Genomic DNA, 20,326 nt, shown 5'->3' on the forward strand with positions numbered 1-20,326 from the left:
CAAGCTTTCGCAACCAACGGTTGCTTCGTGAGGAAAGAGGGAAGGAGAGGGAAAACAAAAGGATGTGGGTTTTAAGGGAGAGGGTAAGGAGTCATTCCAATCCCGGGAGCGGAAAGACTCACCTTAGGGGGAAAAAAGACAGGTATACACTCGCGCACACACACACACATATCCATCCGACCATACACAGACACAAGCAGACATTTGTAAAGGCAAAGAGTTTGGGCAGAGATGTCAGTCGAGGCGGAAGTGCAGAGGCAAAGATGTTGTTGAATGACAGGTGAGGTATGAGTGGCGGCAACTTGAAATTAGCAGAGGTTGGGGCCTGGTGGGTAACGAGAAGAGAGGGTATACTGAAGGGCAAGTTCCCATCTCCGGAGTTCTGACAGGTTGGTGTTAGTGGGAAGTATCCAGTAACGCCTGTAGCCATTCATGCGAATGGACAGTTTTTTGCTGGTCATTCCCACATGCAAAGCTTCACAGTGTAGGCAGGTCAGTTGGTAAATCACGTGGGTGCTTTCACACATGGCTCTGCCTTTGATCGTGTACACCTTCCGGGTTACAGGACTGGAGTAGGTGGTGGTGGAAGGGTGCATAGAACAGGTTTTACACCGGGGGCGGTTACAAGGGTAGGAGCCAGAGGGTAGGGAAGGTGGTTTGGGGATTTCATAGGGATGAACTGAGAGGTTACGAAGGTTAGGTGGACGGCGGAAAGACACTCTTGGCGGAGTGGGGAGGATTTCGTGAAGGATGGATCTCATTTCAGGGCAGGAAGTTGTATCCCTGCTGGAGAGCCACATTCAGAGTCTGATCCAGTACCGGAAAGTATCCTGTCACAAGTGGGGCACTTTTGTGGTTCTTCTGTGGGAGGTTCTGGGTTTGAGGGGATGAGGAAGTGGCTCTGGTTATTTGCTTCTGTACCAGGTCGGGAGGGTAGTTGCGGGATGCGAAAGCTGTTTTCGGGTTGTTGGTGTAATGGTTCAGGGATTCAGGACTGGAGCGATTCGTTTGCCACGAAGGCCTAGGCTGTAGGGAAGGGACCGTTTGATGTGGAATGGGTGCCAGCTGTCATAATGGAGGTACTGTTGCTTGTTGGTGGGTTTGATGTGGATGGACGAGTGAAGCTGGCCATTGGACAGATGGAGGTCAACGTCAAGGAAAGTGGCATGGGATTTGGAGTAGGACCAGGTGAATCTGATGGAACCAAAGGAGTTGAGGTTGGAGATGCAATTCTGGAGTTCTTTCTCACTGTGAGTCCTGATCATGAAGATGTCATCAAGAAATCTGTACCAAACTTTGTGTTGGCAGGCCTGGGTAACCAAGAAGGCTTCCTCTAAGCAACCCATGAATAGGTTGGTGTACGAGGGGGGCATCCTGGTACCCATGGCTGTTCCATTTAATTGTTGGTATGTCTGGCCTTCAAAAGTGAAAAAGTTGTGAGTCAGGGTGAAGCTGGCTAAGGTGATGAGGAAAGAGGTTTTAGGTAGGGTGGCAGGTGATCGGCGTGAAAGGAAGTGCTCCATCGCAGCGAGGCCCTGGACGTGCAAAATATTTGTGTATATGGAAGTGGCATCAATGGTTACAAGGACGGTTTCCGGGGGTAACAGATTGGGTAAGGATTCCAGGCGTTCGAGAAAGTGGTTGGTGTCTTTGATGAAGGATGGGAGACTGCATGTATTGGGTTGAATGTGTTGATCTCTGTAGGCAGAGATACGTTCTGTGGGGGCTTGGTAACCAGCTACAATGGGGCGACCGGGATGATTGGGTTTGTGAATTTTAGGAAGAAGGTAGAAGGTAGGGGTGCGGGGTGTCGGTGGGGTCAGGAGGTTGATGGAGTCAGGTGAAAGGTTTTGTAGGGTGCCTAAGGTTCTGTGGATTAACAGCAACAAACTGTCCATTTTCATGAATGGCCACATGCAGACAGTGTTTGTTGGTAATGAGGATCACCCTGTGGCTAAATACGCCTTGCTGCATGGCCAGCACATCTTGGCACAGTGTTACACCGTCCGGGTTATCTGGATACTTCCCACTGACACCAACCTGTCAGAACTCCGGAGATGGGAACTTGCCCTTCAGTATATCCTCTCCTCTCGTTACCCACCAGGCCTCAACCTCCACTAATTTCAAGTTTCCGCTGCTCATACCTCAGCTGTCATTCAACAACATCTTTGTCTCTGTACTTCCACCTCGACTGACATCTCTGCCCAAACTCTTTGCCTTTACAAATGTCTGCTTGTGTCTGTGTACGTGCGGATGTATATGTGTGTGTGTGCGCAAGTGTATACCCATCCTTTTTTCCCCCTAAGGTAAGTCTTTCCACTCCCGGAATTGGAATGACTCCTTACCCTCAACCTTAAAACCCACATCCTTTCGTCTTTCCCCCCTCCTTCCCTCTTTCCTGACGAAGTAACAGTTGGTTGCGAAAGCTTGAATTTTGTGTGTATGTTTGTGTTTGTTTGTGTGTCTGTCGATCTGCCAGTGCTTTCGTTTGGTAAGTCACATCATCTTTGTTACAGAGTTAAAGATTAATATTTATATTATTTATCCCATTCCCTTAAATGGCACAAAATGCATTTACTATATTTATAGATTTATTTATTCCTATTCAAGAATTCATCTATGGTATAGAAGGAGTATATGATTTCAATTTATTTTTGAAGCTATTACTGCTGTCAGTCAGACACCTTATTTCATCTGGTAATTTGTCGAAAATTTTTATAGTAACATATTTTACCCCTTTCTGTGCCAAAGATAGGTTGAACAAAGGATGGTGTAAATCTTTCTTTTTTTCTGGTATTATAATCATGAATGTCACTGTTGTTTTTAAACTAGTCCATGTTGTTGAGAACAAATTTCATTAGTGAGTAGATGCATTGTGAGGCTGCTGTAAAAATTTCCAATCTTTTAAAACGATGTCTACAAGATGTGTGACTATGAACCCCGCACATTATTCTAACCACTTTCTTTTGAGCAGTGAATACTTTTTGTCTAAATGTTCAGTTACCCCAAAATATTATTCCGTATGACATCAGAGAGTGAAAGTATGTAAAGTATTTTAGCTTACTAATTTCTGTATCCTCAAAATTGGCAATTATTCTGATCGCAAAAGTTGCGAACCTAGTCGCTTTAGGAGATCCAAAATATGAATTTTCCAATTAAGATTCTCATCTATATGTACGCCCAAAAACTTAGTGTGCTCTACCCTGTCTACTGACTTCTGTTGATGTGTTATATTTATTGAAGGAACTGTACTTTTTACAGCAGAAAATTGTATCTACTGTGTCTTTTCAAAGTTTAGAGCAAGTCCATTTGCAGAAAAGCAATTAATGACTTTTCCAAAGACCTTATGTGTATCATTTTCAATTGGACTTTCTTTTACTGGATTAATAATGATGCTTGTATCATCAGCAAACAGTGTCAGTTCAGCTTCCTGTTTCAGATAGGAAGGGAGGTCGTTCACATATATCGAGAACAGAAGTGGACCCGTGATTGAACCCTGTGGAACACCTAATGTAATTTCACCCCAGTTAGATGAAGTGGCAAACTTATTTAAATCACTTGACCCATATAAGGAGACTTTTTGCTTCCTGTTCTGTAGGCATGACTCAAACCACTCATATGCTATTCCATTTATACCATTGAAGGGAGAGGGGGGGGGGAGGAGGTTAGGACGTATATCCAGTTCCTGTACATATTTAGCTGTCATGAAACATTGCTGCGTTCGCTAGTGTACCGCAGAACCCATTGAACTAAAAGCCGTGCCCAGTGACAAGAAGAAATCACAAGTCACATTCTGCTCCGAGAAGGGTAGCAGAAGTGATCCACAAAATTACTGTTCAGTATAATCGATATCCATTTTTTTGCAGAAGATTGTAACATTTTCTGAATCCAAACATAATGAGGTATCTCGAATGTAATTCCAACTGTTAATGATTATGAAAATATTGGTCACGTGAAATCTGCGTTCTGCTTTCTCTAATGATGTCCTGAAAGCCATGGATCAAGGCAATAAAATGGATGCGGTATATCCTGCCTCAGTACGACCATAACACTTATTAATGAAAGTTTGATCCTTTGAGCTATGAAACCAAATTCGTGTTTGGATTGAGGATTGTTTGGTAGGTAAGATGTAACGTGTTATGTTGGTTAGAGAGGTAAAAGGGAAGTACGATAGTACCCTCGCTGTTTGTGTTGCATATTTATGACCTGGCAGGCAGTATCGAGCAGTTAGCTGTTGCTTCACAGTATAGTTATTCTATCATGAAGATTGTGATGAATAATCCACTGCAGCTAAAAATGAAGAATGATTTACATAATTAAAATAATAGAAGAAAAAAGACATACATTATTCCTCATTAAGATTGTCTTTGGCACGAAAAGGGTACACCGTGCTGCAACGAAAATTTTTCATCACGTTGCACTGAGGTCTCCAGTTTCTGTTGTTATAATGTAGCGTGGGTAGGTATAACTCACACACATCTGTATTTTTTTACCACTTGTAAATGATCAGCATGTAGCAATATTTACAAAATAATGTATGATGTGAGTATAAAATGGCTTGTTCCACAAGTTATTGTGCAAATGATGGATGGAACATGAAACAAACTAAACTAAACTGGAAAAACTTGAACAGGGAGAGACTTGTACAGTTTCCGGAACAGAGACTTGATCAGTTGTGCGAAGACCTATGTACAAAATGAAGGAGCTGGTATTAAGTAAGGAATCTAGGGCTATCCTGCAAGTGCTCATAGGTGTCACTTGTGGCGGGATCATGAAAACAAGATTAATTACAGTGTGCATTGATGCATGTAGGCATTCCCAGACTACGTACGAAAAGGAAACAGGAAGATGCACTAATGTGGGCTGAAATGGGAAGTACCCTCTGTCATGCACTTCGCAGTTGTTTGCAGGACATAGATATGTTTGTGCTTCATGCTAAGTGATATAGGGAATTCTAAATGAGCAAAGCAAGATAAACAAATTTCTTGCTTGCAAATTTTAATACTTTGTGCGGTGGACACTTTAGTGAAGGGTGACATAATGTGAAAGTGAAATTTCATAAAATTTGTACTGTGTTGTAGTAATAAGTTTCAGGTAATGGCTGTACATCCAACCTAAAAACCATTAATATAATTTTAGTAGCAACTGAGGATTGACAGATTAACAGCATCAAAATTTTGGGCATGTTTCAAGCATTGTAATTGAATTAATTATTGTGTAAAGCTGCAAAACTTGACGAAAACAGTCTACATTGTGTGCAGTCAACAAGTTTATATCAGTTCCTTCATTCTCTTTTTCCCGAAGCAGCTTTTAGTCTTGAAGAAATTTTACATCGCTTGATTTCTTCACATAATTAGTTTTAAAAGCTATTCTTCTATGGAAACATTGTCTTCTGGGATCATAATCTTTTGATCAGATGGAGGTGAAATTAACAGAAATAAAATTACAGTGAAAATAAATGGCTTTTACACTCTTGTATCCCAGTCCATACTTACATTCTCTTCTGTACAAAATATGAAAAAATTGCTAGATTGCACTTCTGCTTGATGCTTTTCAGTTAGCAAATCTAGTAGAGTTTCTCATGCAGATTGGTATTTAATAGCATCATAATATGTATGATATTTTTGAAACAATAAGCTTTCAGTTTTCCTTGGTAGCTAATATTTATTTACATAGTTTACGCCCTCATTAGAGCACTAAAATCAAACATAATACAGCAGAGTCTACAATAATTAAGTTTAAGTCTTAGCAGTCAGAAATTTCTTCGTTTCCCAAAACTTCTTCATTCGCTGTGATCTGGCTGCTCATTCTTCTGCAGGTGTGACATACTGCTTCCGTTCTGACAGTTTGAATGTCAGCCGTGTGTATTTGTTCTTCAGAAGCAGTTTCTCTTCTCTTTGTTGAATTTGGTGTGTGGTGATGTTCAGTTCATCCAGTTCACTTTGTACTTCTTTAAACCAGATGTTTTTGGTTTTACTGTTCCAGAAGTAGTCAAAAAACTGCTTGAGGATTCTAGTATTTGGTAGGTGAGATATGTGGCCGAAAAATGCAATCCTTCTTTTCCGCATTGTATCAATAACGGATTCAATTTCTTTATACACTACTGAATTGGGCAAAAGTCTCCACTGCCAACTAACTAGGTGTTTCTTACTGATAATTGTTTGGAGTATTCTTCTATCAACTTTCTGCAATTTGTTAGTTTTTGCTTGAGTATCTAGTATGAATAATGTTTCACTTGCATATGTTGCTTCCGGTTTGACGACTGAGCAATAATGTCGAAATTTAGCATTTATTGAGAGAGTTTGTTCTTTTGTAGGTTGGCCACGTGGTTCTCTGCACTCGCTAAAGTTTAAATGTTCTACTATCTGTTGATGCTCTTTCATTAACATTCCAGATAATAATCTCACCAAGATCTTTAAACTTTTTTACTACCTTAATTTTTTGATCGTTATGGAGTATGATATGGGATGTGTCAACTGGGAAGCTGGGCATCATTTCCGTTTTCTCAAACAAAATTTGCAATCCGACCTTTACCGCTAATCGTTCTAGGTGTTCTATCTGAACCTTTGCTTCGTCAGTGTTGTTTGCCAACATCGCCAAATCGTCAGCAAATGCAAGGCAGTTAAGTTAAATCTATCTTCCAATCTCAACAGATGGTGACATATCTTGTTTCATTCACGCATTGTTTTTTACAGCTCACAATTGAACAATAATGGAGACATTCCATCGCCTTGTCAAAGGCCAGTATGAATCTCAAAAGGTTCAGAGAATTCATTTCTGAACCTTACTCTAGCTTTAGTATTTCGAAGGGTGACTGCAATGAGGTTGACAAGTTTCTGATGTAAACCAAATTGTTTAAGAATTGACAGTAGAGATTCACGATGGATACTATTGTAGGCTTTTTTAAAATCGACAAACGTGATCACTAGTTTCTTGCCCCTGACCCTTTGATGTTTCATTATCTATTTGAGACTAATAATTTGATCAGGACAGCTTCATCCTGGACGAAAGCCTCCTTGATATTTGTTTAGTTCACCATCGAGCTGTTCATGAATCCTGAAATACAGAACATTGGGGAAAAAAAGTAATATCCAGCAGCGATATACCCCTATAATTATTGGGATCCAATCTATCTCCTTTTTTGTGTAGTTGATGGATTATTGCAACATTTCATTCCTCTGGTAGCTTCTCAGTATTCCAAATGTCAGTAAGATGTTTGTGTAAGTTCAGAATAATTTGTACATTTGCATATTTCCAAAGTTCTGCCACTAGTTGGTTGCTTTATAATTCCGAAGTGAGTTAATCGCTTCTTGTACTTGATCTGACTATGGTTGTATAACTTTTTCTAAACGTGTTTTGTTTCTTGTATAGGGGTCAAATTCTAAATGATGTTCAGGTTCCGCACTATTTAGTAACGGTTTGAAATATTTAGCTAGTATCAATGAATTGTCATAATTGTGCTACTTTTCTGTTTATATCTTTCATCATAAGAGTAGGTGGAGTGTATTTAGACTGGTACTGCTTGAATGTCTGATAGTAATCTCATGTCTTGTGGCAATTGAAGGCATCCTCGATAGATTTTAGTGAGTCCTTATGAAATTGCCTTATGATCCTTATAATTTCTTTGGCTGTTGATTGTCTAGCATTTATTAATTCCTGCCTGCAGCTTTCAGTTCTCTTTTGTTTGTCATTTAACCAGGCCTTACGTCTACTTTGAATCGCTACATCACATTCCTCATTCCAACAAGCATGTTTCTAGCATTTCCGTACAGAAGCTACTTTGTCAGCCAAGGCTTTTAATTGATTGACAGTGGCTTCTAGATTGTCACTTAAAGGTACTCTTCATCTCTCGTAATATATCTGATTATTAATAATATAATTAGGGTCATATGTTCTCTTTGTATCTAACTTTTGATGTTTGTTTTTTTCTTTTAGATGTCAGTTTGATTTTAATTTTTGAAATGTAGTGGTCTGACCAACATTGATGCCGCACATCACTTTAACATTATAGATTTCTTTATGGAATTTCTGTTCCATGGCCGCATGATCTATCTGGAACTCTCCTAGCTTGACGTTAGGATATTTCCATGTCATTAACTTATGTGGTCTTCTCTTAAACCTGGTTGTCTTTAAAACCAATCCATTTGTAGTACAAAATTCAATTAACTGTGCCCATTTTCGTTTGTAAGTTTATGCACCGGACATCGCCCACCACACCTTGGAATTTCTTCTTTCGTCCTATCTTCACATTAGTCTCTAAGCAGAATTTTAATGTTAGTTTCTGGCATGGTCCTTAATAGTTCATCAAGTTCAACCCAGAATTTTTCTGTTCCATCCTTGTCAGTTCTATTTTTAACATAAGTTGGAGCATGAATATTTATCAGTGTGTATCTTTTGTTTTCCACCTTAATTGTTAACAATGCCATTCTTGAGGAGTTGGATGAAAAATCCTCAATGGAATCCAATATTCTATTGTGTACCAAGAAATCCACACCAAATTCGGGAAGATTTTCTATTACCCTTTCTCCTGGTGGTCCCTTATAAAGTCAATATCCTTGTGATTCAATCATGTCCTAGTCAGTATTGCATAACTCTTGAAGGGCTGTGATAACTGTGTTCTGTTGATCTAAGACATCTGTTAAATGTTTCAATTTACCGACTTTCCTTAAAGAATTAATATTTACTGTTGCAAAATATGAAAATCTTACTGGTTTGTTAAATTTTAGCACCTTCTTATGTGGAATATGTTGCATGTTTATGTGTTCATTCAGTGCATCACTAGGCACTTCGACTCACCTTTGTCCTCTCCGTGACAACCCACTGTATCCGAATGTTGTCTTCGTCCGGACAATCTCGTCGTGACTGTCCAAACTGGTGGATTCTTTGAATAGAAGACTCCTTATATTTGTTTGATTATCTGATCAGTGATAAAGTGTCTCACCAAGGTCAGGGTTTACAATTCCAGATGTGATCTGGAAAGGTGATGGTTGAATTGTGGATGGCGAAAAATGAGATTGATGGGATGTGTGTTTGGTCCGCGAGAGCTATTTTATTTTGCTCGAGTCCACCAGCACGCTAGTGAGGAGCCCCTATCTGCCACCTGGGACGCGCCACATAGGAATACACCTTTCCTTCAATTACGACACTGTAACAGATTCGTGGCTAATAGAAATAATAAGCTTTCAATTTTCCTTGGTACCTAATAGCACTTTGATAACCTACCCAGCATGTAAAGGTTTTTATAGGTAGTCAAATTTACCTCAAACACGAATGACTTCGGTTTGCTTAACTCCCAGTTCTCAGTAAAAGAATTGGTGGTGGTGGTGGTGGTGGGTCATGCGTGTGCATGGGTGTGCGTGTGGGGGGGGGGGGGGGTAGGGGGGATGGGGAGGCATTTTGTTTGAGGCAGAGATGTGACATAGATCACTGTATGAAGAAGAAAAATAACATAGCTTAAGATGATTGTGTAAATGGTCATAGTGTAGACATATTTATTTCACTGAGAAAGTATACTATGGTGGTTTATTTATTTATCGTATGCTGCACAAGAAAACATTTTTTTCTTTAACAATACTTATACAGGTATTTGATGTAAAAGAGAGAGAGAGAGAGAGAGAGAGAGAGAGAGAGAGAGAGTCATGATTATAAGGTGATTAAATTTACAAAGAACAGAAGGCTACAGGCTTATGTCCAGGTGCTGAACACACACAATTGATCCATAGTTGCTAACAGGAGCTCCTCCGGATAGGAAAGTGTCAATTTGGGCATGTTTATATTATGTGCTAAGCAGTTTGTTGTTCTGCACCACAATCCCCATTTGTACACGGAGTGAGCACGTCTTTCACTGTTTGTCCTTATTCTATTGAGTGCAGACGATATCTTTCGACCATCTCCAAAACCCTAGTGGCCCGGTCGAGATTCGGGACATCTTCAGCTGTTCTGGTATAGCGTTGTTCTCACATTTCTGTCCGTCAGTCCACTGTTGTTGCTCCATTGTCAATCAGAGATTTTGCGCCTTGTAGAGGTGGGTGATGAGAGTGAAATATGCTTTAACTGATTACAGTAATGTCCCTGTGTATGGGGAGATAAGGATCATCAGCTATTTTTGCAAACTCCTGCTTGAGAGCAGCTTCACAGTGCAAAAGTGGGGGAGCTATGTGGCGGAGAATAGGCAACCAGAAACTTGAAGGATTTCTTATGTTCCTACGATGATGCACATAGTCTGGTCGAGCTGCGTATCGACGAGTGTGGTCTGCAGTGCAGTGTTCTACCACAGGGTACATCAGTCCAAGAGCAGATGTCCTTAATGTTGGAGCTAATTATCCCCATGTCGCACCACAAAGTATCTGCAGGATGTTGTTTCTTGACTTCATCTTAATGGCAGTTTTCAGCAAGTGCTCTTTGAAGTTGAGTGTCCTGTCAAGAGTGATCACTGGACTTTTGTTATGGCACAGCTGTTTCCCTTCAAAATATACCTTTAGGTCCTTGTTTGTGAGCTTGTTATGGTGGAAGCTGGTGACTTCTGTTTTGGCAGCATTTGGTTGTAACCTCCAGTTATGAAAGTATTTGCCAGCAATTCGTAGGTCTTCAGTCAGGACAGACTCAGTAATGCCTGGGGTTGCAGCAAGAGCCCAGTTGTCAGCATATCCAAATTTCCTTGATGAGTCTTAGACATGTCTGCTTTATAAAGGAAAAAGCAGAAGAGGCGGCTAGCACTGATCCTTGTGGAAGGCCATTATTGAGCTTCATTAGAGGGCTCATTTTGTCACCCATTAGAACTCGGAAGCTAAAATTGCTTAACGTAGCATTGATGAAGTTTCCAATTATAAGGCATGGCATGACTCCTTAAAAGTTTGAATATAACCCCTTGTCTCCACACAGTATTGTAGGCCTCTGCAATAGCTATAAACAGAGTTTATGTGAAGTTTGGAAGGTAGGAGACGAGAAACTGGCAGAATTAAAGCTGTGAGTACCAGGTGTGAGTCGTGCTTCGGTAGCTCAGATTGTAGAGCACTTGCCCGCAAAAGGCAAAGGTCCCAAGTCTGAGTCTCGGTCGGGCACACAGTTTTAATCTGCCAGGAAGTTTCATATCAGCACACACTCCGCTGCAGAGTGAAAATCTCATTCTATAGTTGAAGTATTTTGTTTTGGAATCCTGCTTCAGTACAAATTGTTAGTGAGACAATCTGGTCAGTGCAGCTGCGGTTTGGGTAAAATCACGCTTTTTCGGCAGGCAGGTTTTGGAAAATTTTGCAGCTGATTCCGTTATGCAATATTCTTTCCAAAGTTCATATACTGTGCTAAGTAAAGCAGTGGGTCAGTAACTTTGCAATTTGTCGTTTGTTTTACTTGGTTTTAAGATGGCTATAATTTTCGTTCTTTTCAAATCGTGTGGTATGTTACCAGTTTGGAGGATATCAATAAAGAATGCTGCTAGCAAATTTTTTACATGTTTCCCACTGTGGAATTGGAATTTTGAACAGATGCCATCAAATCCAGTTGCCTTTAGTCTGACTCAAGTTTACAGGCTAGTTTGAGAGCCTTCAATTTCTTTTTGACCTCAGTTGTATGTTATTGGGTCTTAGGAGTTCTAGATGTGGTCACAGTGTTATATGCTACTTGCTCGGGTCTAGTCTGACGGGTCAGTACCTCCAATCTTTCTTAGCAGGAACCGGGATTTTCTGCTCGAGGTGCAGAAGCACAAGGTCTCAGCTGTTTCAGCCCACTGCATACGACGAACTGTGTCAATACTGTGCAGAGGTTCGTCAACTAATTCACAGTCACTGTTGTCGCAAAACTGTTTGTACAGAGTATCACACTTTTACGTCTTCCAGGTATGTATTCCTTTCAGAAGCCCCTTGGGATACATTTATTTGCTATGGATAGTGTATCCCCAGTGAACCTCTTATTGTTTGTGCTTATTGGTGGGATCCACACATTTTTTCCAGATTTTCAAAAAAATGCCGACGTGTCGGCTCTTTTAAAATTCTATCTACGTCTGGGAAATGATCTTATGACAGGTATGCTTGTACCTAATTTGAGAAACACTGGGCAGTTTTAGTTGACACATTCAACATCACAGCAACTCATCCTTAGCACTGTCTTGCATATTGCCTCTCTATATGTATATGGGCACAGTTAACACTCTGCATTCATATGGGGGGAGGGGGGGTCACCGTCTGGCCATCCCGATTTAGGTTTTCCGTGGTTTCCCTGGATCACTTTAGGCAAATGCCGGGATGGTTCCTTTGAAAGGGCACCACCGATTTCCTTCCCCATCCTTCCCTAATCCGAGCTCATGCTCCGTCTCTAATGACCTTGTTGCTGACGGGACGTTAAACACTAATCTCCTCCTCCTCCAGTCATATGTGATACTCTCTTCTTTATAGACATGTCTCACCCAGCCCCACAGTAAATCTACTCCAGCTTTCTTTTTTTCATTCAGGACATTCTCAAAGTATTTTTTCCACCACTCCGTAATCTTGCCCTTACCTCAGAATACAGATTCCGAGATGAGGGTAAGATTAAGGAACAGTGCAGAAACTACTTTCCAGTACTCGCCACAGTTGGTCAGACATATTTGAAGCGATCTACCCTATTTAGGCTCTTCCTTCATCTTTCAGGAATGACAACCACTGAGAATAATCGGGACAGTTTCTTATGTGGAAGCGCTAGCTGCTGTAATGAACCAAGGTCAAATTCATTAGCAGAAGCTACTTAACTGCCTATTACACCTTGTGATTTATTAAGTGTGCATTTGATATTACGCAAAAACCAGTACTAAGCAAAGAAAGGGAAGCTGAAAGATGGAACAAGTATAAAGACAATCTATATAAAGGAAATGAACTTGAAGGTAGGAGAAAGGGGAGTGAATGAAGATGAGATAGGACATGTAATATTGTGTGAAGAATTTGGTAAATACTGAAAGACCTAAATCAAAACAAAGCCCCTGGTGTAAATGACATTTCCACAGAACTATTGATATCGTCGGGAGAGCCAGCCGTAACAGATTTATTCCACTTGGTGTGCATATCGAGGTTGTTGACAAAGCCACTGGTAGCTCAGAATGTAGCATCAGGCCTTATAACTGTAAACTCTTGTTTGGCTCTCACAAATAGCAAACATTTTTATTTAATTATACTAAAATTCTGTATTTATTACCAAATTGAATTGTTATTTTACAAAAATTGAATCATAATTTTGTGACAAAAAATACATCTACTTATTTTTAATTACTAACCACGTGAATTGTGAGTATTCACAATAAATTAATATTTGGCACAAAAATGTGGAACATCAAATATAAAATATACTTTTTTTATTTCTAGAGTTTGAACCGTAGCAATAGCAACACATTTTCCATAATCCACATTGCTGGGGTGGGGATGGTGGGGAGGAGAGAGAGAGAGAGAGAGAGAGAGAGAGAGAGAGAGAGAGGAGACATTAATTGTTGTTGACTTATATTTACATAATACTTTTTAAAGAGGTACTGATATGTTAGTTGGGCACAGAACATGAAAATATCTTTCACACACTTTCAGTGATGTGTGCTACTGAGTGGGGGCTGGGGGTCTATTTAATGGCCGTGTTAAAAGAAATTTTAAAAAAATGCCAGTTTCGTTAACTCTTGTTGACTTTTACTTGTGTCATTCTTTTTAGAGACCTTTTGATGTGCCAGTAAGGTGCTGAACCTGAAAATATTGAACATGGCATTCATTGAGGAAAGTAGCATGTACTAGCAAGTCTTAAATTTTTGGGTTATATTAAAAAAAAAAAAAATTAATACATTAATGGAATCAGGAATTCATAGAAAATGATAAATATTTTTTTCGAAACTTTAAGATGTACCGAACAATAATTGCAAGTAATGAACAGAAAGGACCACCATATCTCGTAATTAATGTGGATTTTTAGTAAAAGTAAATAAAAAAAGTTGCAAGGTGCTAGTAGTGATATTTGAACTAGCTATATTAAGGACACAGATACCAATTAATTTGTTAGTGTGGTAGAAATGTTCTGTATTTAACAGCACGTGGAAATCCTCTAATATTCAAAAGGGATTTCTCTGAGTTTTGTGAGGATTGCATGTTATTTGTTTAGTGCACTGACCTTAAAATCCTGTAAGTATGAGGTCCCTTATAATTTTAATTAAATTTGACTGTGTGACTTTTTCCTCCCTTGCCTTGCCTTTGAAGTGATTCTCAGTAATGAAATGTGCAACTCTCAGTTAACTTTTGATATACGTAAGTTTAACCACTGCCTCAACAAAGAAATTACTGTTTCAGAGATATGGCAACACTGGGAGAACCACAAGGGGACTTTCGTGATTACCGAATAAGTGCAGTTGCCGAGTCTGAAGATAGTGACGAGGACCTAGAAGGTAAGAGCTGCTTGTGTTCTGAAAAGTGCTGTCGCAAAAGTAGTTTCAAAATAAATGGTTAGGAACAGTTCCCTCAGTACCTAGTTTGTACACGAACTGATGCAGAGGAGTCAGTTGTGACCACAAAACTGTTGTTTTTTGTTGAGTATATTGAGAACAAATTTGGGAAGTAACCTGAATTGGCAAATTGTGAAGTGGCTCCATCTCGATTTAAAGTAGTGATTCCTGCTCGGTCACAGGCATTGCCCTTCTGTGAAGGATTCGGTAATATTCCCGGCAGCTCACGAGAGCCTTCACTCTCTCCCCTGCTCGTAAACAGATGAAGAACGAGAAACAACTTGGATCGACAAAATGTCCCCGGCGAATGCTGTGGCTCACAGTGGCCTATATATGAGGTTATTCGTAAGTACCTCAGAGTTTCGGAAGAAGACCACGCACGGACTAAGAGACGTACAGAAAATAGACACCTGTCGGTAGATTTATCCAAGTTTTTAATTCACATTAACAGGTGCTAACCTGTGGCTACCTTTACTGTGGCACAGCAAGCGTCTACACCAGGTAGAAGTTCACAACGATTCTTTATTCCTTTCAGGAGGGTACACTGAGAACAAAATTTACACAGAGAACTACCTTCCACGTACGCAAACAATCTGGACTCTGGGTAGCGCCTGAGAGTCAGACAGAAAATAAACAACCAACACAGACAGCACTACAAACGACGCTTCACTTCGGACAGTCGTCTGCTTTGCTGGCACACCGACGAGAACTGGGGACGAGGGAAGAGACGTGCTGTCCTCTCTGCACACGTGACTGGCAGGGTCATGGCTGTGCGGTACTGCAGCGGCCTCTGGCTACAGTCGGTGAGGCTCCTTGCTCCCTGTACTCCTCCTGGTGATGTGCCAGTAACTTACGCTTCCGGAGATGTCACGGCCGCGTGCGTGAGCGACGCCGTTTCTCGCCTGTGCAGCGTAGTTGTCGTGCGAGTTGTGGATGGCACACCGTAGCACTGTGCCATACTCTTACCGTTTACATCCCGACGTTTTGCTGTCGATATTGGTGACCGCATTAGTTATTCATCCGTACTACTCTTACAAATTAAGTGGCAGTTGAGGCTGAAACACGTGATTATTGACATAACACCATTAGAAAAAATCATATGAAGTTGAGTTCATGGGAGCCATTGGAGGGGAGGACAGTCACAATATTTGGCACATTCAGTCAAACAGTGAGGCACTAAAGTGGTAATGAAAGTCTGAAAGAAAGTGTGATGGAGCACAGTCTTGTTGCAGAATAAACTCTCCACAGTCTTGTTAATTTTGACATAAACAATTGCTGCAGTGGGATACACAAAACCAGTCATAGTGTTCTCCCTCGCGGGGGTCCACAACTCTTTTGTGGATACGTGCGTAGCGAGCAGTGGCCCTCCTTCCTTTCTGGGCTGCATACCTTACTTTTCCGCATCCTTCCCTATCCCCCATCTTGCCCCCTCTCCCCCCCCCCCCCCCCCCATCACCTCCCCTCACCTCTGGCTCTTTCCTTCCCTTTCTCCCCCTCTGGGAATATGTTTTGTGCCTATGTCCGGAGACGGACGCTCGAAAATGTCACACATTCTTCGCTTTCTCTGCTTGCACGTCTTCATCCTTCCTTTGTCCTTCTCGTTTCCTTACATCTTCTCTTTACCCTTTTCTCCGCTGCGGTGTTTGAGACATCTCTTTCCTTTCCCTTCCTCTTTTTTCCTCCCTGCGCGTGTCTGAAGGCCGACCCACACATTTTCATGCGTAGCCAGTGACAGGGTAACGCGTAATTCCCCTCCTTGGGTAGACAGGTAGGACACGTATGAACCCCCTGGTAACGGCCAGGCCCAGGGAGGGGTAATTATCTGAGCTGATACCTTCCGAAAATGTGCCGATTGGCCTCTCAGTCCGTTTCTCGGGAGGTGTGACCTGAGGTGTGAACAATAACCTAAGGCAGGAGTGCCCTCAGAGAGGACCCCCACAAGGAAGGAGCGCACCATCGGAGGCGCCGGTAATCATGGGGCATACTTCCGCAATGGTTTCCTCATCTTCTACTATGTCTGCTCACAAGCGTAAGTTCACTGAGTCTCAGCCACAGACAGTTCTTCCATCGTTGCCACAGTTCCTTGTTGTTTCTCGGTCTGACGAAGGTCATGACTTCTCCACGGTCAACCCTTTCATTATTCAGAAAGGTGTCGACGCAATTGCTGGTCCTGTAAAGTCTTGTTCCAGATTACAGAATGGCACCTTGTTGTTAGAAAGAGTCAGTGCCCTCCAGGCACAAAAATTACTGCGTACTTCACTGCTACACACCTTCCCTGTCCAGGTGGGGTGGTTTATACATGCTCCCTCGACGGATTGTCCGACAAGGAAATTCAACACTACCTGTCTGACCAGGGCGTAACAGCGGTTCATAGAGTCGGTGTCAGCGGTTCAATCATACCAGCCAGTCCTGCTCCAATCCGGCCAAATGTGTTACGTGTGGCAAGGATGCCCCTGAGGGTGCTTGTCCACCTCCATCCCCTCGATGCATCAACTGTACGGGTGACCACGCTGCTTCCTCTCAAGATTGCCCCATTTTTAAAGACGAAAAGCTCCTTCAGGAAATGAGAGTGAAGGGAAAGCTGCTCGAAAATTATTCGCCAGCTGAAAGCCCACTGTGCCTCAGACAGCTAAATACAGCACTGTCCTTGCGTCTCCTCGGCCAACAAAGGAGGCGGCCACTCAGACTTGTGATCTCACCTTTAGCGACACGGTCGTCAGATCGGCCAGTGCAAAGATCGCCCGTTCAGCCTCCCCACTTTCACCTGCTCACTCTGTGGCTCACTCTTCATCGGGTTCTGCTAAACCTCGATCCCAAAATTCAGGCACCCGGACTTCCAAAAAAGAGCATACTCGTGAAGATTTTTTTATGTACCCCAACTTCACAACCATCGGTTCCTCCTTCATCTAAACATCATGGTTCCAAGCAGGCTAATAAGAAACCCAGTTCCTCTCCTTCTCCACCACTGCATGTCCCATCGACAGCACCACCTGGGTAACCGCCTTCGGCCGACTTCTCTGTCGCTGAGGTGCACTGCTTGCGGCCGATCAACTGGCCGATTGCTGGTGGCAGGAGCTGCTGCCGAACAACCTATGGATCAGGATCTTCTGCCTTCGGCTGAATGCCGTTCCATTCTGTCGGTCGCAAGCTCTGAGTCTGACGGCAACCTTGGTCCCATTCTTCCATTTTCTGTCTGCCCTATGTCCATTATCCATTGGAATATCCGCAGCATTCGAGCCAATCGGGATGAATTGTCGATCCTCTTACGATCCTACTCGCCAGTCATCTTCTGTCTTCAGGAAACAAAGATGCGTCCCCACGACCGCTTTGTTTTCCCTCATTTTCAATCTGTCCGATGTGATCTCTCCTCTGTTGAAGGCATTCCAGCACATGGAGGACTCATGATTCTTCTCCATGCTACTCTCCATTATCACCCAATACCCACTAAACACTTCCTTCCAAGCAGTCACTGTCCGTATTTCCCGTTCTGGATACACCTCCTCTCTTTGTACTGTATACATTCCATCGTCCACACCAATGGCACGAGCTGATCTCCTTCATCTTCTTGGTCAGCTTCCGCCCCCCTTCTTGCTGGTTGGGGACTTCAATGCCCAGCACCCGCTTTGGGGATCTCCACATCGTTGTCCGCGTGGCTCCCTAGTGCTAGACGTCTTCCACCAAGCTGATCTTGTTTGCCTCAACACTGGGGACCCTACATTTTTGTGTACCTCCACGACAAATTTGGACCTTTCGGTCGGTATTAGCTCGGCGCCTCGAATGGTTCGCCCTTGCTGATACACACCCGAGACGCTGGAAGTTTGCCGAAGCCGATTGGACACTTTTTTCGTTTCTAGCAACATTCGATGACCGTCACTTTCCTACTGTTGACGGTGAGGTCACTCATATTACAGATGTTATTCTTACTGCTGCGAACGCTCAATACCTCGCACCTCCGAATTGCCCCGGCGCCCCCCAGTTCCTTGGAGGAACGAGGCATCCCGTGACCCAATACGTCAGCGGCGACATGCTCTTCGCGTTTTCAGACACCATCTTACTTTGGCCAACTGTATCCGCTATAAGCAGTTCCGTGCGCAGCGTCATCCGCGATAGCAAGAAGGCAAGGTGGGACTTCTTTACTAGCTCATTTAAAACCTTCACTCCCTCCTCGGAAGTTGGAGTCGGATTCGACGGTTATCAGACGCACCTAATTTCTCCCCGGTCTCTGGGCTCACTGTCGCGCATGATACACTAGTAGCCCCGTCGCAATTTCTAACTCGTTGGGTCAACACTTTGCTGAGATTTCGAGCTCTTCAAATTACCCACCAGCGTTGCTCCCGAAGAAACGTGCAGCGGAATTGTGACCTCTTGCTTTCTCCTTGTTGCTCCCTCCACTTATATCATGAACTATTTTCTCCGGAAACGCCAAACAGTAGCAAAATTTTTTGATCTGGAGAGAGCATACAATACCTGTTGGAGGACAGGCATCCTCCGCACACTGTTCTGTTGGGGCTTTCGCGGTCGGTTGCCCCTTTTTCTTCGCGAATTTATTGCAGAGCGCACATTTAGAGTGTGGGTGAACAGTACTCTCTCCCGTACTTTCTCCCAAGAGAACAGGGTACCCCAGGGCTCCGTGCTAAGTGTTGTACTGTTTGCCATTGCCATAAATCCAATTATGGACTGTCTCCTTCCCGATGTGTTGGGCTTCCTCTTTGTGGACGATTTTGTGATCTACTACAGCTCTCATCGGACCAGCCTTCTTGAACGACGTCTTCGAGGCTGTCTCGATCGCCTCCACTCTTGGAGCATCGAGACATGCTTCCACTTTTCTCCAAGTAAGACCTTTTGTCTTAATTTTTGGCATCGTACGGAGTTTCTTCCACCTTCCTCACACCTAGGACCTGTCAACCTTCCATTTTCGTACGTCGCTAAATTCTTAGGTCTTATATTTGACAGAAAACTGTGCTGGTCCTCCCACGTTTCCTATCGTTCTGCTCGCTGTCTGCGATCCCTCAACACCCTCCGTGTCCTGAATGTTACCTTCTGGGGAGTGGACCAAGTGGTCCTTCTCCACCTCTATCGCCTTAGTGCGCTCGAAAGTGGACTATGGGAGCATAGTTTACTCCTCTGCTCAGCCGTCCATTCTTCGGCATCTCGACTCTATCCACCACCGTGGATTACGTTTAGTGTCTGGAGCTTTTTACACCAGCCCTGTGCAAAGCCTTTATGCTGAGACTGCTGAACCTCCGCTGTCCAATCGGTGAGCTGTCCTTCTGAGTTGTTATGCTAGCCATTTGTCTTCCATGCCTGCTAATCCGGCCCATGACATTTTTTTTGACGCCTCCTTGGACTTAGAGTATGCAGGCCGCCCTTCCTCCCTACTACCACAGGGAGTTCGCTTCCGCCAACTGCTCCATTCTCTTTCCTTCCGCTTTCCTAAAACTTTCTTGACAACTTGGGGTACAGCACCGCCTTGGCTCTCTCCCCGGACCTGCCTGATCCGTGATATTTGTCAATTTCCCAAGGACGGTACCCCTTCATTGTTTATTGTCAGGCATTTTCTGCTCTATGCGCACAAATGAAGGATGCCACATTTATTTACACTGATGGCTCAAAAAAATCATTTTGTGTAGGGAGTGCCATTGTTGGCAATACCCCAAATCGATTTCGGCTTCCCGACCAGTGTTCCGTTTATACTGTGGAGCTTTACACTGCTCTCCTGGCTGTCCACTACATCCGTAGTCATCAGCAGATACAGCTTTTACTCAGTGTCCCAATTTTAATCCGTTACACAGATACAGTGTGTTAGCTGTTCAGATACTCTCACTTCTCTCCTCAGTCTCCAAGCTCTCTACCCTGTCCACCCTCTGGTCCACCGGATTCAGGACTGCC

The 20,326-nt window shown here is 42.8% G+C and overlaps 1 protein-coding gene across 7 annotated transcripts in view; it reads left to right on the top strand.

The window, feature by feature from the left end:
- Positions 1-20,326, top strand: part of LOC126293728 (uncharacterized) — a 103,772-nt gene that overhangs the window by 25,246 nt on the left and 58,200 nt on the right. For all 7 annotated transcript variants that reach the window (XR_007552353.1, XM_049987053.1, XM_049987056.1 and 4 more), the window contains exon 2: positions 14,286-14,380. Coding sequence is in view for 6 of the 7 variants with exons in the window: in XM_049987052.1 (XP_049843009.1) it covers positions 14,286-14,380 (95 nt within the window). In the remaining variant the exon portion in view is untranslated. The remainder of the gene's footprint in view (positions 1-14,285; positions 14,381-20,326) is intronic.

This window comes from Schistocerca gregaria, chromosome 10 (genome assembly GCF_023897955.1).
Source record: "Schistocerca gregaria isolate iqSchGreg1 chromosome 10, iqSchGreg1.2, whole genome shotgun sequence".
Classification (NCBI taxonomy): domain Eukaryota; kingdom Metazoa; phylum Arthropoda; class Insecta; order Orthoptera; family Acrididae; genus Schistocerca; species Schistocerca gregaria.